At 38.8% G+C, this 23,465-nt stretch overlaps 1 protein-coding gene across 1 annotated transcript in view; it reads right to left on the bottom strand.

Moving 5' to 3' along the window:
• Plekhm3 (pleckstrin homology domain containing M3) overlaps positions 1-23,465 on the bottom strand; it is a 180,179-nt gene that overhangs the window by 145,521 nt on the left and 11,193 nt on the right. Inside the window, exon 2 of the mRNA XM_076866281.2 lies at positions 14,420-15,339. Coding sequence (XP_076722396.1) covers positions 14,420-15,035 — 616 coding nt within the window. The 5' untranslated portion in view covers positions 15,036-15,339. The remainder of the gene's footprint in view (positions 1-14,419; positions 15,340-23,465) is intronic.

Below are 23,465 nucleotides of genomic sequence, written 5' to 3'. Positions count from 1 at the left end.
TGGTAAAGATCTACATTATGCATTTGCTGTCTGGTTTATGGATCTTTATCAGCACCTCTCCTTACTTTGATTCCAGAGACCAAATCTCTCTTCACAATAGTAACATCCTAGACCTTTGAGAACACTTCATTACAAGGTACTTAACAATCTAACTTTGTTTACCTGTCATCTGAAACATTTTAAAACTCTCCTTCTACTAACCTCTTTTCCTCTATCTTCTAATATTCACTGTTTTTACTAAAAAAATATGAACATGATCATACTTTTCCAATGCAGAATCTAACTGTTCTTACAATGACTCTACTTCTTGTTGCTCATAATCGCCGGGCCTCTCACTATTGCTCTGACTTCTCACATCCCTTCTCTGATTCTCACCACATCCTCTCTTATGTTCCTTAAACAAGTCATGCACATTCTAGTTGCAAAGCCCTTGAAACTGCTGCACCCTCTGTCTGGAACACTTCCCCCAACTCCACTGCTTTATTTACATCTCTCAATTTTTTACCTCACTGGTGCTGTTCTCAGTGGAGCCATCCCTTGCACTCAAGTTAAAGAGCCCTTCAGTCTGTCTCTGTCATACCACCTTGCTTTATTTCCTTCAAAGTGCCCTCTCCTTCTCCTGAAGGCAGATATCTTGATAACTCTCACCCCTATATATCAATGGATGGCTCCATAAATATTTGATGAATGTAAGCTGGGCATACTGGTGCATACATATAATCCCAGTGACTCAGGAGATTGAGGCAAGAGGATCACAAGTTCAAAGGTCGCCTCAGAAACTTAGTGAGACCCTAAGCAACTTAGCAAGACCCTGTGTTTAAATAAAATAAAATAAAAAGGGCTGGGAACATGGCTCAGTGGTTAAGTGCCCCTGGTTCAATTCTCTGGTACCAAAAATAATAATAAATTTAAAAATATTTGTTGACTGTATCAACAAAAGTCTGTGCTAGAATCTGTGGAAATGCCAAATGAATCAGATACAAATCCTTGGAGCCACATCTTTTTATTGGAGTTGGGGTAATACCCAAGTAACTGCCACCTGGTTCAGAACCCCTTGCTTCAGGACTTAAAGCCATATTCATCCAGGGTGGCTTCCCACAGCCTTATGTATCCAATTAAGAGACATGCATTAGAATAGCACTTTTGACCTCTCTCCATTCCTTTGTACACTCCACCCCTGAGACACTTTATAGGCCACAGAAAGAAAAACACAGGCCCAGAAGGCTCTGCACCAAGTGCTCAGAGCCTTCTGACAAGTACAGCTAAAGGCTCTGAGTCTCAGAGAATTAAGAGAGAACTTCTGCCTGAGAAGTTCTTGAGAATCTTGAGGAGGTGACAGCACTCAGAGATGGACTTGGAAGACAGTATTTGAAGAAGGCAGGAAAGGGGAAAGGGCATTTTAAAAGATGAGGCTTTCTTTCTCCTTCACTGATGTATACTCAGCTATCCTCAGTTACAGCCCTTCTTTTTCTTCTCACAAGTCCCACTTTCTCTTTGTGCCACAGTCACTCTAGTTTGAGTCCTCATCACCTCACATTATGATTAACTAGAAGAACCTTCTAATTGGTTTCCGTATCTCTGATTTTTTTCCACCTACCAACATTATACTTACTGCTTGGGCTAGTGGAGTCAGTAGATAGCATCCCCTTTTCTCACCCAAGTTTTGAACCAATTGAGATTGACAGTGGGTACTGAGACACATGGAAATAAAAATATAAGCCAATTAGAGCATGCGGATTAGGTATGTAGCAATAAATCGAACCCCAGGATTATACAGACCTACCTCTGAGTCACAAGCAACATTGAATAGTTCCAGGTCTCCCCTCCTGGGGGACCATACATAAATGGTGAATTGCATGTGGGAACAGATCTGTAGGAGCTGGCCAGAATTAGTGCTTCTTGTGAGAGAGCCAAATTACCTGGTTCCTCTTGTAAGCTTGCAAATAAGTCACTCCTCCTTCTCAGGGGTGGAGTGTGCAAAGGAATGGAGAGAGGTCAAAAGTGCTATTCTAATGCATGTCTCTTTATTGGATACATAAGGCTGTGGGAAGCCACCCTGGATAAATATGGCTTTAAATCCTGAAGCAAGGGGTTCTGAACCAGGTGGCAGTTACTTGGGTATTACCCCAACTCCAATAACAAGGTGTGGCTCCAAGAGTAGGAGTCACCTGCTGGGGTTAAGTTACACTCACCTGTTCCTTTGTAAAGCTATTCCTTCTGCCCCACCACCACAAAAAAAGCCCATTTCCAAATCTAGTCTGTCTCTGTCTCTATCTCTGTCTCTCTGTCTCTCTGTCTCTCTCTCTCTCTCTCTCTCTCTCTCTCTCTCTCTCTCTCGTCAGCCTCTTGGGACCCTCTCTTGCCCCCCCTTTTGAGGAGCCTAAGGCCAGGAGCTGGGGAAAGCCGTCCTGAAGCTTATAAAAGGTATTCTGTGTCACCCCAATTCACACGAGTGACTTTAGTTCAGCTGCCCGTACTAGATGGGGGCAGCATAAGGCTAACAGAAAGGAGGGTCCTGCCACCCTATTACCCTTGGTAACTTGTGAACTTCTTGTAAAGTGCTCTTCTAGGGAAGAAGGATAGGAATGGGAAAGAGTAGAATGAATCAGACATAACTTTCCTATGTTCATATATGAATACACAACCATTGTAACCCCCTATCATGTACAACCATGAAAATGGGAAATTATACTACCCGTATGTATGATATATCAAAATACATTCTTCTGTCATGTATTACTAAAAACAACAAATAAAAAATAAAAATAAATAAAAATAAAGTGCCCTTCTAATCTTAACTTTCAGGAAATTTTCAAATGCTTTCTGCCAAACATCACACCAAGTTTATTTGTCTGGCTTAAATATAATCTTATGAGATATATATACATATATATAGCTTCATAACCTCAGTCCACTGCTATCCAAACTGAACCAGTTCCAGGCTACTTCCTGGCCATCCCTCATGTGTCCTTGTGCTCAGCACCTGGGCTTTGTGCTCAACCCTCAAGCTCAGCTAAAATATGCTCTCCTCAAGGAAGACTTCTCTGACATTCTAGATCACGATCATCACTCTTCTCTTTGCATTTTTGGTTGTTAAAACAGTTTCCAAGCACAATTATTTCATGTTATAGTACTCAATTATGTTTAATCCAGAAACTGGCAAAACACTTTTAACTAATTTTAGGTCTTTGTTCTCTTTATTACAAGAAAGTGAAATTAATAAGATTCACATTAGTCATGACACTGCTACAAATATGCATAGCAAAAACATGAAGAGAAGGACACTATGGAACCAAAGAGTGACTGTGTCTTGTACACTGTAAATATGCTTCACAGGCCCTACTTAGCATAGTGCTGGGCAGCACAGTGCACAGATGTTATCCCATAGGTATTTTTTTTTTTATTGGTTGTTCAAAACATTACAAAGCTCTTGACATATCATATTTCATACATTAGATTCAAGTGGGTTATGAACTCCCATTTTTACCCATAGGTATTTCTTAATAAACTTATTCTGTCAGAAAAGATGTAGGTACAAGTAATAATATTTTTATGGCTACTTTGAAGACCTAAATAGAGTATATCTCATTCATTGTCTCCTCATAAACCTAGGGGGAAAGGCAGATTATCTGTGTAGGCTGCAGAGGAAACGAATCCCTAACATATCTAGCTCCATAGCTAGATAGATACATCATCTTAGGGATATTTTTCTATATAAGTTTTTTACTGTGGGCAACAGTGATAACAATCAATACAGTCCTTGATTGATTTTCCTCCTTGAGGAAAATGTGATTAGGAGATCACAAACCCATTTTTTAACAGTAGAATGCATTTTAACATACTGTACACTAATGGAGCACAACTTGTCATTCCTCTGATTGTACATGGTGCAGAGTCACACTGGCAGTGTAATCATTCATGTATACAGGGTAATAATGCCCATCTTATTCCACCATCTTTCCCACCCCCCTACCGGCTCCTCTTCCCTCATTCCCTTCTGCTCAATTTAAAGTTCTTTTATTCTCTCCCCTGCCCCCATTATGGATCAGCATCCGCTTATCAGAAAAAACATTCAGCCTTTGGGTTTTGGAGTTTGGCTTATTTCACTTAGCATGATATTCTCCAGCTCCATCCATTTATCTGCAAATGCCATAATTTCATTCTTCTTTAGGGCTGAGTACTAGTCTACTATGTATACATAACACATTTTCTTTATCTACTCATCTGTTGAAGTGCATCTAGGTTAATAGTTTAGCTATTGTGAATTCAGCTGCTATAAACATTGATGTGGCTACATCACTGTAGTATGGTAATTTTAAGTCCTTTGGGTATAAACTGAGGAGTGGGATACTTGGGTCAAATGGCGATTCCATTCCAAGTTTTCTGAGGAATCTCCATACTGTTTTCCAGAGTGGCTGCACTGATTTACAGTTCCAGACACAGAGAAAAACCCACATAAATATGGTTATCTCATACTAGACAAAGGTGCCAAAAACATACACTGGAAAAAAGATAACCTCTTCAACAAATGGTGCTGGGAAAACTAGAAATCCATACATAGCAAAATGAAATTAAATCTCTATCTTACACCCCGCACAAAACTCAACTCAAAGTGGAACAAATGTGGAGGCGCTAGAACAGAGTTCCTGCACCTAATAAAAGAAAAAGTAGGCCCAAAGTTTCATTATGTCAGCTTAGGACCTGATTTCCTTCACAAGACTCCTAAAATGCAAAAACTAAAATCAAGATTCAATAAATGGGATGGATTCAAACCAAAAAGCTTCTTCTCAGCAAAGGAAACAATAATATGAAGAGAGAGCCTACAAATGGGAGAAAATCTTTTACCACACACACCTCAGATGGAGGACTAATCTCCAGGATATATAAAGAGCTCAAAAAACTTAACACTAAAGAAAACAAATAACCCAGTCAACACATGGGCTAAGGAACTGAACAGACATTTCACCAAACAAAAAATACAATTGATCAACAAATATATGAAAAAATGTTAAACATCTCTAGCAATTAGAGAAATGCAAATCAAAACTACTAGTCAGAATGGCAATTATCAAGAACACTGGCAATAAAAAATGTTAGCTCCTCATGCTTTGCCATGGGGCAAAAGTCAGGTGTGGTGGCACACACCTGTAATCCCAATGACTCAGGAGGCTGAGGCAGGAGGATTGCAAGTTCAAAGTGAACTCAGCAACTTAGTGAGGTGCTAAGCAATTCAGCAAGACCCAGTCTAGTGATGTGGCTCAGTGGTTAAGTGCCCTTGGGTTCAATCCCTGGTAACAAAAACAAAAACAAAAAACAAAACTTCAGATGACAGATTTTAAGATAAATGCCATTCCATTACTTATATCTTTGTCCATCTACAGAATAATAGAAACTTAGAACCAGAAGGGATCCCAGAAATCCCATCAGCCCAGCCCCATCTGGTGCAAAACCTGTCAGTTACCTTTGCTAAGAGAACCCTGATTTTATTTAGGTTTGCTGGTTAATATGATGAGGGGCAATGGCCTTTACCCTGCTTCATGGAAAGAATTATAATTTGTTCAGACCAATCAGTACTCCTATCTTCCTTTACCAGAGATGCCATGAGGTGGGGCATGTGACCTGGTTCTAGCACTGAGGGGGTTCTACTGGGAGCATCTGGGAAAGAGACCCAGAGGAAATGTCCTGCTTGCCCTTCCTGTCTTTGGCTGTTGATACCTAAAAAAATGAATTTGGGGCATTTTTTTAAGCCAGTCAGGAAAGGCCACGTGATTCCATTTATGTGAAATGTCCATAATAGGCAAATCCAAGGAAGAGACTTTATTAGTAGTTGCCAGGGGCAGGAAAGGTGCAGGGAACAGGGTAGTGACTGTTAATGGGCATGGGTTTCTTCTTGGGGTAGTGAAGATGGCTCAGAATTAGATAATGGTGATGGTTTCACACCTTGGTAAATATGCTAAAAACCACTAAAATTGTGTTTTTGGAAACTAGATTGAGACCAGAGGCACTCTACCATGGGGCTACATCTCTATTCGTTTTTATTTTTTTGAGACAGAAATCTCACCAATTAGTCTAGGTGGTTTCCAACTTGTGATCCTCCTGCCTCAGCCTCCTGAGTAATTGGAATTCAGACATGCACAACCTCACTTGGTAAACCATTTTTATTTTCTGATTTTTTTACAAACTCCCTGGACTTTTTCTAATATTTTACAAAAAAATAATTGTTGGGAGAGTCCTCCAGGAGTGGACTCCTTCAAAAAAGACCCTTCCCTCACCAGTTGAACAGTTTGGCTTTGCACTCCTAAGAAATAGAAAGTCTGGTGGTCTATTTTCAGAACATAGTATTTAGGCTTAAGTGTAAAAGTGGGATGTTAAGATTCAATCAGAGCTAGTTTGAGATTCCCAACCTGTATCCAGTCTAGCCATTTTAACTGTAGCCCTTCCCTTTGCCCTCTTCAGAGCTAATCACATAGATTGTAATCCTGAGCTCCTTCTATCAGAGCAAGCACAGTGCTGATATGGATAAAAGCAGACAGACTACCTGCCTACACATGCTTGCTTGCCAGATTGTTCACTGTTCTGTAGCACATCCTTCTGTAGAAGTTTGCCTTGCTGAGTAACTTCAGCACAGGCCTGATTTCTTGCAGCACCTGGACATTTTTAACACTGCACTGAGGATGTTTTCAGTAGTTTGGCAAAATTGAGAAGTTATACAGATATTTGTGCACATTCGTTTAAGTTTGCAAACTGTCCTTTCTTGGAAAGGACTCATAAGCTCAAATCCATTTACATAAAGGGTAAGAAAATAGGCTCAGTTTTGTGGCAATGGATGCTGTAGTGTTTTTAAATGAACTTCCTTTGAACAACTGAAAGTTGGAAAGGACAAATGTCCACTCACCAATAAATGGTGATGGGTTTTCTGGTCTTTGAAATCCAGATGCTGTGGGTCTGGGTGTGGAGGGGATTGTCTTTGTGGACAAAGAAACCTCTGGAGTTGTGGATGTGGGTTAGAATGGCTGAGATGACAAAACCCAAGACCAGAAGGCCATCACCACCTAGAAGAAAGGCTAGGGTTTACTACAGTGTCAATTTGTTCTCTTTGAAGAATTTGTTCTTGCCAGGCATGGTGGTGTATACCTGGTATTCCAAGCAACTTTGGAGGCTGAGGTAGGAGGATTTCAAGTTCAAGGCCAGCCTCAGCAACTTAGCTAGGCCCTAAGTCTCAAAATTAAAAAAAAAAAAAGGAGGGGGGGGTGGACAGGAGAGTTGTGGCTCAGTGGTAGAGTGCTCACCTAGCATATGCAAGGCACTGGGTTCATCCTCAACAGCACACACCAAAAATAAAGATATTTTGTTCACCTACAATGAAAAAAGTATTTAAAAAATAAATTTAAAAAGGGCTGGGGAAGTGGCTCGTGGTAAAGAACCCCTGGATTCAATCCTAGTATAAAAATTTGAAGAAAAAAAAGTGTTCTTTATTTCTTAAAATTTATTTATTATTATTTTTTTTATGGTGCTGAGGATCCAACCCAAGCCCTTACACATGTTAGACAAGCACTGTACCACTGAGTTACACCCCGGCTATTCTTTTAAATGCAGGAAAATTTGAATAAAAATGGTTCATGATCTTATAATTCAGAAACCAATTCATATTTTATTCTTTTTAACCAAGTCATATTTTATAAGCACATCCCATTCCCTCATTGTTGTACCAATGAGGGAAGAAAAGAGGCATCACCAATACACTGAGAATAGAAAGAGCAAAAAGGCAGAAAAATTGATAACACTGGGACCACCCACTTCTGGGCTTTTTGAAATAGTGCTGGACATTCATTAAGTGTTCAATAGCTATATATAAGGTAGATGAAAAAATAAGATGATAATGGCCCTACCACCTGTGCCACTTTTAGTCAAGTATTCTCTTATTTGCTTCTGAAAACATTCTGATTTAACAGATTTGGAAAGAGGTTTCTGGAGGTGAAATGACTTCGCCAAGTTCATACCACAAAGTAGACAAGTTGCAAGTAGAACTCCAGATGTTCGAAATAGGGCAAACTGTTTTATTTGTGTTGAAGGGATGAGGCCTAAATGTCCTTGGGCTTGAAAGATAGTCTAGCAGAGGAATTGTGAGTCATCTCTGGAGTTGGGCCTGGCTTGGAATCCCAGCCTCACCACATACTTTGTGGATGGCCTTAGGTGGATTCAAGTCTCTTAGCCCATGTTTCCTCATTTATAGAATCAGGACATTATCACCTACCATGTTAAATTACTGAGAATATTCATTAAGATAAAGAATAAATACTTAACAGAGGGCTGGGTATGAAGTTAACCCTCATTTAATGATAGTTCTCATTGAAACATTAATAACAAACGTCAACTTGACACAAGTTGTACGTAAGGAGAAAAGAAACAAAGCATTTCCTCTTGGGGAAAAAATTGTAACTATTCTGTCCTGATTTTCTAAGCATTGATACTAGAATTCAACCTTCCATTGGTTTATATATGGTACAGTACAAAGTCTTCTGCTATACGGTTCATATCTTCAAAAGACTTCCAATCGGGCTGGGGTTGTAGCTCAGTGGTAGAGCAGTTGCCTAGCACATGTGAGGTATTGGGTTTGATCCTTGGCACTAGAAATAAGTAAATAAAGGTATCGTGTCCATCTACAACTAAAAAAAAAAAAAAAAAAAAAAAAAGACTTCTAACCTAGTATGAAAACTGGCTAGATAGGCAATTAACAATAATGTTCAACAGAATAAAATGTGCTTGGGAAACAGAGGTAAAGGGAAAAGGATATTAATTGAGAAACAAACTGGAAAGGTCTCATGGAGGATGTGACATTTGAATTGGTCCTTGAAAGATAATGGAAAATTCTTGGTAAGTGAAAAGGGCAAAGAAAGTATTCTGGGATGAAGAGATAGCACAAGCAAAGGCCCAGGAACTTAAAAGCACATGGCACATTAAAAACTGGCAGAAAAGGTTAGGATGGAGGAAGGTGTGGGCGAGGAGGCTGGGAAGAAACCAGTATAAAGTTTACACTTAATTTTTCAAATAATGGGGAGCCAGGGTTCATTTTTAAGAATGAAAAGACTTATGTTTGAGGAAGATAACTCTATCATTTTGTAAAATTAATAACCATAGTTTTCCTTAGCCAAAAAAAAAAAAAAAGATAAAAGACATTAAAAGAATAACCACAAAGAATATCAGACACTGTTTTCACAATTCCCACACTGAAGTGTTAGGAATCAGAATGCAGACTGCCGATGAGCATAGAGGGTTTCCAGAGAGCTGCCACAAGCCAACATTCAACAATGCAACCCAGGGAGACTCTATGACCATACAAAATCAACTTCCTATAGCCTATTTTAGCAACTTCTTTGTACTGACTAATCTTGTTGAATGGTGAATCATAAATTCAGCAAGAGACCTTGTCCTGGTGACCTCACTTATTTTAAGCCCACAGGAATATTCCCACCTTGACTGATTCCAAGTCTTTTTAGAAACATCATAATTGAAATAGCAGTCATTTTAGTTTAAGTCCCATATTTGGCTTTTTTTTTTTTAAGTGAAAGACCAGGAGGGAAAAAAGAAACCGAAACAGAGTAACATAAAACCCAGGATAAAGAAACTATATTGCCATGGTTTTTCTAGTCCTAAAGAAAATCTCTGCTTGAGACCTTCTCCTGAAGTACTCAGAACAAGAAAATACAAGCATAGGAATGGTACTAGGTCACCAGAGAGTAAGACCTATGGAAACAGAAGCTCGGTGACCATGATGCTTGCCAAGCAGATGAAAATGTGGACACAGCCAGGGAGGGAAAGTAAGTTAGATTCTGACAGTTTGTTGAATTTCAGAGCTCTCTAGCCAATGCAAAACACTTCTTTTAACATTTCTGATTTTTAAAAATTGCCACTACAGTTAATCCAGAAGTAGAGTTGCAGGGCACACAGAAAATTTTCAGTGTTAAATAATTTCAACCATACCCATGTTTCAACCTGATCTTTTGTTACAGATCTGACTACTAATTAGCTCCGACACAACCATGAGTCAGGGTCAATTCTAATATGTCCTAAAAGAGACAGTTTTAGAGCTGGGCAGGACTGTGGAGATCATTTAACTGCCTTGTAGGTTTGTAAACCAAAGGCAACATTCGATAAGTGGTTTTTCCAAACTTACATGGTTAGTTAGGAGTAGAGTTAAGACACTTTTGAGTTCCATAAAACCTCACCTTCCTCTACAATGTGTCTTCATTTGTAGAGACAAGTATATATTTGTACGTGTTTATAACCTATCTTTCAAATATATAACATATCTAACATTCACCATATTCATTTTATTGTTGTTGTTCTTATCTAAAAGATATGTGTATATTTGAATTGTAATTCTGTAATGTTAGGACTCTACCTTCTCCACCCTATGGGAAATTACTAGTACCTGTGGTTGTATCAATATTCAGTGAGCAGCAGACAATGATGCAGAGGGCAACAGGGTTAAGTATGGATACTAATCAAGAGTATGTCTTTTTAATTAAGGTGTGCTAGAACTAGAAATCAGCCATTTTGGTGGTGGGATCAGGGCTCTTCCTCAAAGTAATTCCCAGTCAACAGCTGTCCAGGGCATGTCAGACACTGGGTTGTCAGTAAGGAAAGTAGCTGACCCCGAGGAAGTTTTAGTCTCCACCACCTACCTGGAGGTTCTTTAGAAATAACTGCCTCTGCTACTACCTTGCCTGAGGTCTTTCCTCCCATCATTTTAGGACCTAACCTGTTGACCTTACTATCCAATTATTCTCAGGGAATGCAGATAGCAGTCATTACACTGGATTCAAGCCACAACCCCACTGACCTGCACAGACACCCTGGCAGCACCCTTCTTCAATGGGCCCAGGCAACATTCCTTCTTAATGTGTCAGCCTTGGGTCTGCCTGTGCCAGAGGCAACACAATCTCTAGAATGCATTCACAGGCCTCTAAGTAAGATGGCCCAAAGATGGGCCAAAACCCAAGGCCCTTATTCTATGCTTCCAAATCTGTGGGGTCAGTTCACTTCAGTTCTCTGTGTGGCTAATATTTAAGAGTGTGAAAGGCAAAGTTACAGTCTCTCTTTTGCATATTCACCAGTCCCCCAAAGAACTGTGACCAGTTCTGCGGTAGCCATGTATTTCAGTAAGTATTCTAAATGCAGGAGACAGTCCTTGCCTAGCTAGAGTGCTTTTGTGTACCTCAGTTTCTCCTGTATTAATGTCTCCTATTTAATGTCCACAAGAATTGAATGTATATTACTATTAGCCCATATTTTATGGAAAAAAATTAGTGAACAACAAAGATATTAAGAAATCTGTCTTATGTTGCCCCACTAGAAAGGACTAGGAGAAGGTTTGGAACTCTAGCAATCTAAGTTCAGAGTCAGTGTTTTTAGCTAAAATGCTATTTGTTTGATCAGAAGGTCTTCTTCAGACAGCAAAATAGGTGCTACCACCCAAGCTACCCGCTGCCTTCATTACACCAGAACAGAATCTGCTTTGTGCCCAAAGCATCATTTACCTTGATATGGCTCAAGAGCCAGTTGTTCATCATCAATGGTGGCAGAAGACACTGAGGTCCTACTTAATAAAGACCTCTGAACTTGTTATGGGAGGAAGAAGAGGGGATAATACAAAGTAGGAGAAGAAGAAGAGGTGGACAAGGAGAAGGAAAGTCATTCCTGATACATCTTTAAACTATTCAAAGTGAGATCAGAAAAAGACAGGATAAAAAAGAATATCAACTGGAGAAAATATAAGACCATGTAGTAATAAAGCCCATAAGAATGACAGAGCTGGACACAAAACCAAGTTGATCACATCAAAATAAATACATTTCACTAAATATCATTTCTTCTCAGGATCCCCCAGTCTCTCATTAAATTTTGTTAATTCTTAGAACAGCAGAAATGGGAGATGATAAGATTATGAAACATTTTGGGATATAATATAAACATGTTTGAGGTACCTGTGGAACAGTCCAACACAGATGTTAACCAAGCAGTTGGACATGGAAGTCTGCTGCTCAGGCTTGACTCAGAAGTAATGGGTCTTCCTCTCCAGCTCTAGCCAAGATACTACACCACCTCCCTCTGCTTTTGGGATATGTCTCAGGGGAAACAAGGAGCCTCTCTTCAGTTTGTATGGCTAATTTTAAAGATTTTGAAATAAACTCTACTCAAAGATATTAGCTGATTTTGACTAGTATGCACCAGATGTTGGCACATCTCTCCTCAAATGCTTGTGAGAACTAGTCACTGGAGAGGGTGATCATCCATGAATCTAGAACTTATCTTTATTCCCAGCCCAAGAATGACTGGCCATTGCTTGCTCCTGCCCTTGACCTAGTGAGCAATAAAACATGACCTATCTTACTTGCTCACCAAAGCTTGCCAGAAAAAAAGGATCTGAAACTCAGTATGTCCTTTTCTCAAGTTTGCTGATTCCTTTCGGATGTCTACTTTGTAGATGATCCAAAGTGTCCAGAATGTATTATACAAATACCTGCAAATGCCATTTGTTACAGTTTGTTTCAAAATACCACTCACTAGATCTATTTTAATATAAAATTATAGGCAACTTTCTAAAAGTTTTTATTAGTGCATTATTCTTATACATAATAGTGGGGTTCATTTTGACACATTCATAAATTTATATAACATAATTGGCTCCATTTCAATTCCTACTACTTCCTCTTTCCCTCTGCTCCTCCCTCTCCCTTGACTTTTTTTTTTTCAATTGAGAATTAAAGAATAATAATTATATTTGTCAAATACTCAAGGAAAAGTTCAGGACTTTAGAGAAGTAAGGTCTGGTTCTTGAATTTAAAGCTGAAGAATATAGGAAAAATAAAGTTGAAAATATGACATCCTTTTAATTTGGCTTATGCCAGGGTTTTAGAATGGTCAAGGAGACAGTGATAAAATTCTAAATGAATTTTAAGAAACAAAAACACAGCTGAGGTTATTTTCTAATCAAAGAGTGCACATGTTACAGGCACCCAAGCAGCTCAAAGGCAAAGCCATCATTCTGCTAGATACCGATGGGACTTAGCAACTCATTTTTCCTCTACTATCTGATCAGTCACCATATCCTTGCTTTATAATTGCTTTATAATGTCCTTTTCCTTTTATTGCCAAGGTCATCCCCCTTGGCTAGATGTAAAGAAGACTGAGGAGAGGAGGAAAGGAATTACAAGTCATGAATTTGACTTGTAATTTATTTTTATCTATCAATCAATTTATTTTGAGGTGGGGTCTTGCAAACTGCCCAGGCTAGCCTCAAACTTATGATCCTAGTGCCTCAGCCTCCTGACTCACAGGGATTACAGGCATGCACCACCATACCTGGCTAAGAAAGAATTTTAAAAGGATGAATTTGAACTATATGTGAAACTGCAGCACTGTGGCAGGGACAGCCCATTTCCTTAATATACACATTAAATTATACCCTTGCCTCAGGTTGCACTTACAAACTAATTTTATACATTATAATGTAAAATGTATCAATGGACTGCCAAGCAATGCTACAGATGAAAGTAACTATCAAACAATATAAAGTACACACATACACAGAAGCCCCGTTAATTGGGGGAGAAGCCATCCAAATTAAGGGTCAAGCAGAGTGATTAAAGAATCATCAGGAATAAAAATGGATAGTCTGTATAAATGAGGTTATCTTGAAGGAAAATGGAAAGATTTTTGTTAGGACTTACAGAAGAGAAATTTCATGTGTAAGTATGTGAGTTTTACCTACACGTGCACATGTATATGTATAAAATGTGAGGAGAAGTGAAATTCAAGGCCCTATAGCCTGAGGTCTGCACTGTCTACACTGTCTTCTCCCTCCTCTGTCCTCTATAGTCCCTGCCACTCACTCAGCTATAAAGTAAAGCAGATGTTTCCCCATAAACATTTCAGTTGGCCATCTACCGTCTCTCATTACTGAGTAACTTCTTGAGTCTTCATTAGTGTCTGATGCCTTCAGCTAGAGCAGAAGCACTGTGGGGGCAGAAACTGTGTTTTCTTCACAGGTCTTCAAATCCATCACAACACAAGATTCAGCCCAATAGGTGTACCAATCAGCAGCTATTAATGTGAACACAGAGTAACATACAATACTCAAAGGAAAATACATTAAATATGAGACTATTCTGATTTTAATGCACAAGATTAGAAAGGAAGAATTAATCATAGGTGTCTTTTTGCTAAATGCCTTTTAAGAAGATACTAGGACTGTTGACTAGAGGTAAGGTAAAATGCAAACGTAAATGGAAGAGAGAACTTCAATAAGGAAAGCCAGATGTGGATACTGGACAGTAACATTCTCCTGAAGCAGATGCAAGAGAGACAAAGGAAAAAAATTAACATTGTTCAATAAACCTCAAATATAAAAACATACCAGTATTTCCTTGGGCATCTTCTACCTTACTTGGTGAGGGTAACAGAAAAGGTGGCCTGGTGAAGAGAGGGCCTGGAAGAGAAGGTTGCTGCTGCTGCTGCTGTTGCTGCAAAGGCATGGTTTTGAGGACCATGCGCCAGTCCACTTGGGTAATATCTGACCTTGATCGAGCATGCCCTGGCTTGAAAGTAGAAGTTTCATCCAATAAGTCATTCACAGAACGAGGTCTATCCCTTCGACGCTGACAGATATTGAAAAAATTAAAGGTTGATGCTTCCTTTTGTTCCATCCAGGAAAGATTATCTGGAGTTGTCCCTCTCTGGACCACAAACTGTTCTTTGGCAGGGAAGACATTTTGAGCTTTGGTTTCTATGAGCTTGCTCTTACAGTGGTCCCAGATCATGCCCCCCTTGCCCAGGGAGGCAACATTTCTCATAGCACCATTGTCTGTTATGTTACTGAGTACCTCATGTCCCACCAGTTCAGGGACTTCCTGAATCCCATAAACTTCTGCTTGCTGAACAACAGCCTTTTCTAGCTTGCTATCAAAAGTACTAAAGAAATCCTCAGTTACTTCTAATGCTGGGCTGATATCATCCACTTCCAAAGCTTCCATTTCACAGGTTCCGAGAGGCCTAGGCCTCCTAAGCTAGTTCAGGAAAGAGCTTCATGAACATTCATCCAACAAAGAGAGTTGCTTCAGCAATAGAGCTATGAAAACCACTGGAAGGAACCTTCGTTCAGTTGCCTAGAGCAGGCCAAGCTCAAGAGTGATTGAAGTTTTCCTGGTCATTGAAAATATTTGCTAGCTAACAGAGGTTTAGGGAGAGAGATGTTTCTTTGAGCTTATTCTTCAGTGAAATCTCTTGAAGACAACTGGTAGTGCTTGTCAAAGTAATTCAGTGGCAATTCTTGATTTCCTGGAATAAAATAAATAGGACAACATTGGTACATGGTTCAGAGTACTATAATAATATAATACTCAAATCTGCCCAATTACTTTTCAATCTTTACAACCCTTCCATGGCAGTCAAACACAAAGGGGACAACATGTACACAAAGTTCCACTGTCAGGAGGACACATCACTCCTTGCTTTGTACTAGAACTTACACAGAGCAGGATGGAATTCTTGATAAGGAGAAATAAGGCCAATAGCTTTTACTCACACAGAGAAACCTTTGAAAGCAGTTGTGAAAAGACTACCCTGGCAAAAGCTTTGATACATTGTCCTAAAATAGTAAGCAAAAGAGAGTAGCATTTCTGTGACTAGCCTCTATCATAATTAGTCTGAAAGTCGTAAATGCTTTACAAACCTTGAAAGCACTGATAATCTGCTGGGCTTAAAGTGAGTGCAAGAGGGAAGTAGAGAAGGAAACTCTCTTTTTATCAAACCTGAATGTTATTGTGACTCTGGTGAGATTATATAATGCCCCATGATGACTCCAAGACTTCAGGATTCCTCCAGTCTTCTTGGAAACTGGTTTCAGGCTCCAAACTCCCTGAGGCTTCCAGGATTGGCCTCAGAGTACAGGTCTAGCCTGGGGGCGTCTATGGGTTAAGCCCAGGCTTTAGTTCAGACCTCAAGTCTCGACCCCTTACAGCTCTGCCTGGGGAGAAAGAATCCTACAGGAAAACCAACTAACTCTGGGAAACACTAGATCTCCAAGATTAGGTTAAATAGGGCAGACCTTGACAATGATGCAATCTAATACAATAGTACTATGCACATATGGCCATTTAAGTTTAAATTTAGTAAAATCAAAGTCTCTTGGTCACACTAGCCACATTTGCAAAAGTGCACAACATTTGCATATACCTGTGTACCTTTACAAAAATCAAATACATAAACAAACAACTAGACAAAGGTTTTTCTTTCACTGTGAATAAACAAGTAGAATTAGTCAATCAGTAACACCATTACATGTTGCTGCAAAGGTAGACAGACATGCTTTCTTTCCCGAAACTTGAAAATGTTTATGGCTAATTAATTTTTAGCACTTAGGTTATTAAACAGTTACATCAATAGCACTAATCTACATTGATTAACATATGTAAATGAAACTAGAATATAAAAACCTTTTTTTTAGATTTATCAAGGATATGATTCACAGAAACTAGTTAACCTCTTGTAAAGTGATAATGACTATGATGAATTTACTTTTGTATATTTTTATATGAACTGTTAGTACTTCATAAAATTTTTCTAGATACAAAGAGGTTTTGTTGTTTTCCTTTTTGTTTTTTCCTTCCCCACCGGCCCCCAGTCTAAAGTTAAGACTTTTGAATTGAGTAACAGGGTCTTAGAATTTCTGTAATTTTGAAACTTGGAATTTTTTCAATTGCACCTTATACACCAGAGACTATGAAAAAGACATAAACAATCAATCTTAAAACTTCTAGTTCCTTCTTTACTAGAAGTTCAAATGAATACAAAATATAAGATTCCCATTTTACAGAAGAGATACTAAGATACAGAGCATTAAGTTAATCCTAAAAGATTCCAGATACTCTTTTTTTCTTTTTTTTTTTTAACCTCATGTTTCAAATCCAATCTTTGAACCATGCTAGAGAGAAATAAATATTTGCAAGGTAAGTGGGTTTTTAAAACTTTGTCAAAATATCTAGGAACACACTTTTTGTGTTCTCTGCTTGGGTATTCACAGGCTGGTTAGAAGCAAGTAACAGCTGATGACCAGAACCGAGGCCTTGGAACTCTTGTATCACACTTGGTAACACCACAGACTGTTAAACAGGAAGCAGCCTTGGAAATCATCCTTTCAACCTCAGCCTTTCACAGAAGAGGACACTGAGGCCCAGAGAGATTAAGAGGTCCCGTGAGTGGTATTGTGTTAATTCCTAAACAGGGAAACATGTTCTCACCTCAGGTCTTTGACTATTCCCCCAAATACCAACATGGCCAACTCTCTCTTAAAGTGATTATTCATGTCTCCTTCTCAATGAGGCTTGCCCCTTGAGTATTCTATTTAAATCTAAAACATCTCCATACTGAACTCTTTTTCCCCCCCCTAAGTGATGTTGAGGAGCAAATCCATAGCTCTGCTAGGCAACTTCTCTACACTGAACTACATCCCCAGCTCTGCCCTGGGTTCTTGATCTCACTTACTCTGCATTTTTTTTTTTTTTTTTTTTTTTTTTTTTTTTTTTGCTGTTGTTGTTTTTATAAATTTTTCATCTTGGAAGAGTTTTAGATCTGCAGAATTATTACAAATATATTAGAGAGTCCTTATATACCTCACACCCAGTTTCCTTTATATAACATCTTACATAGGTATGGTGCATTTGTAACAATAAATGAACCAATAGTGACACATTAGAATTAACTAAAACCCATACTTTATTTCAATTCTCTCAATTTCACCTAATGTCCTTTTTTGTTCCAGAATCCTATACAGTACAACACCTGACATTTAGTTGTCATGTATCTTTAGCCTCCTCTTGGCTGTGACAGTTTCTGAGACTTTGCTTGTTTTTGAGGACCCTGACAGTTTTGAGGAAAACTGGTAAGATATCTTATAGAATATCTGTCTTGTGGGATCTTTTTGATGTTTTTCTCATGATTAGACCAGATCTATGTTTTGGAGAGGAAGACCACAGAGTAAAGCGCCATTCTCATCATATATCATAATGACATATTATCAACATGACTATTACTACTGTTCATGTTAACCTTGATCACCTGGCTTGAGGTGCCCTTTTTCCTTAAGCATTTACCACCTTCCATCACATCACTTAATTTACTTACTTACTATTTTGTGTTTTTCTCTCCCCACAAAAACATAACCTCTACAAGTCCAGGAATTTAAGCTCATTTTCTTCACCAAGGTACCCCAAGTATACAGAATAGTGTCTGGCACACATGTAAAGGCATTAAATAGATGACACATACTTTGTTGTTCCTTTGCATGGCACTCATGACCCTTCCCGGACTATCCCCTCACCCCACTGCCACCTCACTGTTCTACTCCTCTGTGCTTCTGTTCAGGTTGGGGAATCTTTTCTATCTCCTATTTGCCCAGGCTCTCCTAGCACTCTGGGTTTGCCATATTGTACTGAAATGATGGGACAATTTCTCTAGACCCCACTCTGAGCTCTGTGCAGGCACAATGCCTTATTCATCCTCCCACATAATCTGTTTTTATCCCTTGGGCTCCATTTTCCAAACTTCCTCATTTTGTTTTGTTTTTGCTATCAGGCATCATCTTTTCCTGGGCTCTATTGCCCTTAAATAGAGTTTAGTCTCTGTAATTGAAAACCTCTTACTAGCCTGCCTCATTTGGTTTTGAATCAGCTAATTAAAAAAAAAAAAAACAACATATTCAGACAGGTTAAAATATTAAGTGATCCTTCCTCTGACAAAGTGAACATCAGTGTGTGGGTACAGGGTGGTGTGCATCAATGCAAAGCTGATGGTGTACATCAATGCAAAGGAGCCAATTGAACTGTGTTCTAAATTTGGCTCAACCAAACACTTGCTGGGTAGCCTCTGGCAAACCTTTTAACCTCTGGGTGCCTAACTCAACTACCTGTTTCCAACAAAGTTGCTAATATCAAATTGCTTTGCATGTGGATCATTCACTAGGTAGCTATTCCAGTATGCCTTTAAAAATGCAAATTGCAATATAAGTATGGAGCACTCCATTGGACTTCACTCAACAACCATGTGCTCTTGATTTCTCTCTAGACTCATCTGCCTGAGGAAGCAAAGTCAGCAACTGGCTTCTTATAGAACACTACTTCTCAGCCAAATCAGTGACCTATAGATATTTTATCTTATATTTATATAGAATACCCTTTCTATAAAGGGAAATATATCTCCTGTTTAATATAGTTGAGAAACAGGTCCATCTGTCAACACAATAATAAAAGAGCTCAATCCCAAGAATCCCATGCATGTATCAAAATGTAACAGCATAGGAAATCAGCTTATTGCTATTTTCTAACAAGACAATCTTCCTTACATGCTCAGAAGGCATGGCTAATTAACAGGATGAATAGAGCAGCCCTCCCACACAGAGGTGGAGCAGACAGCCCTCCCACACAGAAATGCCATATTCTCCTGAGCTCACTGGCAAAAATGCTGACTTCTTTCCTTGACCAAATGACTTGTAATCAGAATTTAATGAATGCTGGAGGTATCTGAGGCCATGTAGTTTTAGAAGCAACTGGACTGGGCAGAAAAAAGCAGTGCCAAAGATACCTATGATAACTTGTTTCTGCTAATCCATTTTCAAAAATTAGAACAAAGGGTGGTCACGGGGCAGTCAGCACTCATGGTTCTCACATTCTTTACTTTGGTTAAGGTTGTAGTTGACTAAGAAATTTCTGAGATGCATAACATGATGGACCCACCAAAAGAGGATCTGACTATAGTAACGTGACCTCTCTGGACCATGAGGTTATGATTTTTCGTGGCGTTTTGTCATAAAGACAATGTAAGTATACTGATGGTGCACAGCCATGCCACAAGCAGATTAGGAAGTGGTGCTGGAGCAGACCTCATATCAAGAGCTCAGGGGGCTTTCAGATGAGACAGACAACTAGAAACACAGATGGAATCCCACTTTTATACATTTAGAGGAAACACTAAATGGCTGTAGTGTATTCAAATTCCAACAAATGATAAGACCATTGCTATGCTATGAGATGAACATCCCATTCATTCAAATAGTTTATATAGTGTTTTTTTTTCCTGTTCTAAATGTAATAAGTACTCATAGAAATTCTGGAAAATTCTGACAAATATAGAAAAGAAAAATCAGTCATAATATCATGACTCAGGGAAAGCAAACTAACAGCAATTTTTTAGCCAGTATTAAATTGGAATCAAGATTACATATATAGTTTGGTCACACTGTCTCTTTAAATACATGCTCCAAAAGTGAACAGCAAGAAATGCTAATGAAGAAGAAGAGGAGAAAGAAGAAGAGGAGGAAGAAGAAGGAAAAGAGAGCAAGTAAGCCTGCCACTGGCCAGCCCCAGGGACACCTTACTACTGGCATAAGACCCCACTCCATTGAACTTCTCTTTCACAGCTATCTAGTGACCTCATTTTTATATAGCCACTACAGTTTTTCAAAGTTCTTACTATCTTTGACACTGTTAATGAACCCTCCTTAAAAGTTTCCACCCAGAGTTTCATGGGCACTATAGTCTTAGATTTCCTCTTATTTCTACTCACTCAGTCTTAATCTCTGTATTCCTCCTTTTATTGCTGCTCTCCTAATGAAATGTGGGCATTGCCTGAGCTCTATTCTCTAAAGCTGAAGCTACATGTTCTCCTTAAGTCAGTGAAACCAGAAGTGCAATTTCAATAATGACTTCTATATTCATGTCACCCAAATTTCTACCATCAGCCTCAATCTCAGACCTGGCATGTGGCCCTGTGTTCCCAATTATTTGTAAGGCATTTCTATTTGCCCTCCTTCATGGCAAAATTAAACCTAATGTGTCTAAAATCACCCTCAATTATTTATTCAGTAAATATTTGCTGAGCGACCACTATGGGATGGGTACTATTCTAGGCACTGGGGAAACAGCAACAAAAACAAAAAGTTCAATGAAACTTCCATTAATGATAAGGTTCAAATCTTCAACCTGGCATTCTAGGCCATCCTCAACCTTGGTTCAGCTTGCCTGTCCAACTTTGCACTTCTCTTTTTCTCCCAACTAGAATGATAATGCTAACTTTTATGCTTTTCCAACTCTAAGCCTTTGTCAGCAGTTATCACTGAGCTTCCCTGCCCCACTTCCACCTACTAAAATTCTATCCACTCCTCAAGGCCCAGCTCAAACTCCAACTTTTCTGTAAACTTTTTTTTCTTCTTCTTTTTTTTTTTTTTTTTTTTTACTCCTGATTCTAAAATGATCTCTTCTTTTTTAAAACTGCCACAGAATATCTTAGTACCACCTCCACAACATACATTCATGCCCTATCCTCTTTCTGAGATAATGATGATGATAACCACATTTATCAAAATCCTATTTTGGTCCAGGTATGTGGCAAGATACTTTATATCTCTAAGTGTCAGGACGTGTAAATGTGGGCACTGTAATTCCCACTTTACAAATGAGGAAACCAAGGCTTAACTGGGGCTACCTTGACTAAGGTTACACACTTACCCTACTGAATTTACAGCAACTTGAGAGCAGCAATTCAGCTCTATTCTATTTTTATAACCCTCACTGGGCCTAAAACTGTGGCTAGTACATAATGAATATTCAGTAAATATTTGTTGAATAAATAATAGGATAGAGAGCATAAAGAACAAAATTTTCAGAGCATGAAATCTGTAAAGATATATAAAGATATGTAAAACTATAGTTTTCTGGCAAAGGTATATTTGAATTCTTTGCAAGTTCGCTGAAGTAAAATTTGACATACTTTCTAAGACATTATATTGATTCAAGCTTTTAATTTTTTTTCTTAGTAGAAAAAGCTTCCTAGCTATTAAAACCAGGATTGAAAAATAATATAACAAAAGTCAGGTGGCAAAGACTACACTCAGACCTTTCATAGAAACAAAAGCAGCTATTACAGAACTTAGAAATTATTTTGTGACCCACTACAATATCAGGCAACTTGGTGGGTCTCATTTGCCAGAGACCTAAAACTCCAGCTCTTTTGACTGGGGTAATAAGATGTTCCCTTTGAAAAAAAGCCTTTTTCAGTACATCTCAGCACATGTTTATTGTTTTCCACCTGCAAATTCATTGAAATATTTGATGCCCCAAGATATTTTCCCAAAAACCAAGCTAAAATAAGCATGGTTTTTCAAATCTCAGGCTGCTTTGCTACCAAAAGCAGCAGTGTTATTACAACCCTATGTCAACCACTGAATTGGAAAACCGAAAGCTTCTGGTTGGGAAGCCCATTTCCATAAAACCACCAGTACTCCAATGTGTCCTGCTCTTAGAAACAAAACACACAGAAACAAAGTTCAGTTATGTAGACAAAAAATGCAGACTGATGCTTTCCATCGCCCTCTGCCTCCCTGGAAGGGAATGGTAAGTTCAAATCAAACAGGGGAAACTTCATCCCATGACCAGGGTGAAAAAGGTGAAAACTTCCGTTGTAAAAACCACGTTTCTAGACTGCAACAGAAATAACTAGCTGGGTGTACCTAAGTACCACTGGAGCCAAGCTAGCTGGCACAGGGTGAATGTGTGACAGACCACAACCGGGAATATAACAAGGAGGTGCAGTGAGAACCCAAGATCTGAGCTCCCCTAAAAAAGTTAGGGAAGTAGCTTCAGATTTAAAGATATCTATCAGCCCATGTAACTATTTAGAATCTTCTACTTGAACCAGGAAAATGGGTTTCTGTTTCCAAAACCAATACAGGATTGAATTTCATTCACTTTTCTCACTTAACCCCTCAAAGTTAACCTATGGGAAAATCACTTGGTTTTACTGAGAATACTCATTTTTCACAGGCATGCTTTAGAGTATGGTTTATAAAGTGCTTGATAAGCTTCTTAATAAATACTTGTAGTAATCTCAAAAGAGAGAGGTAGGTAAAGTAATAGGACTATTTCAAAGATGATGAAAGAGAGACCAAGATGATTCATCTATTGTCAGTAAAGTCCCATGGGGAAGAAAAAGAAGTTCTTGAAATCCCTGTCTAATTACTGAGTCTTGTGGGCCACCCAAGTTCAATTATTTTTTAAATCACCTTAAATCTCACAGGCGCCCTGGTGGTAGAACAGGGAGTAAGTAGGTTGAACCCAACACATGAGCTCCCCAGGCTAATACTGAGTTTGTTCAGTGAGACAAAGTTGTGGCAATGGGCAAAACAAAATTTTTAACACCAGGAGAGGGTCCATGTCCCAGCACTGTCTTCTAAGATGAATGACATCCAGCAAGTCAGGCCAATTCAGAGCTTGTTGGCCCTCCGATATAAAATGGAAATCCTGCCAACACTTGCTCCCATCTTCCTTAGAGAGTTGAGAAGCACAAATGTAGGTCATGCATGTGGAAGTTCTTTGCAAAATCTAAAATAATTATTATTTCTGTTAGAAGTGAGC

This window comes from Callospermophilus lateralis, chromosome 9 (assembly GCF_048772815.1).
Source record: "Callospermophilus lateralis isolate mCalLat2 chromosome 9, mCalLat2.hap1, whole genome shotgun sequence".
NCBI lineage: Eukaryota > Metazoa > Chordata > Mammalia > Rodentia > Sciuridae > Callospermophilus > Callospermophilus lateralis.
Note: the sequence above shows the minus strand (reverse complement) of the source record. Positions and strands in the feature narration are given on the sequence as shown.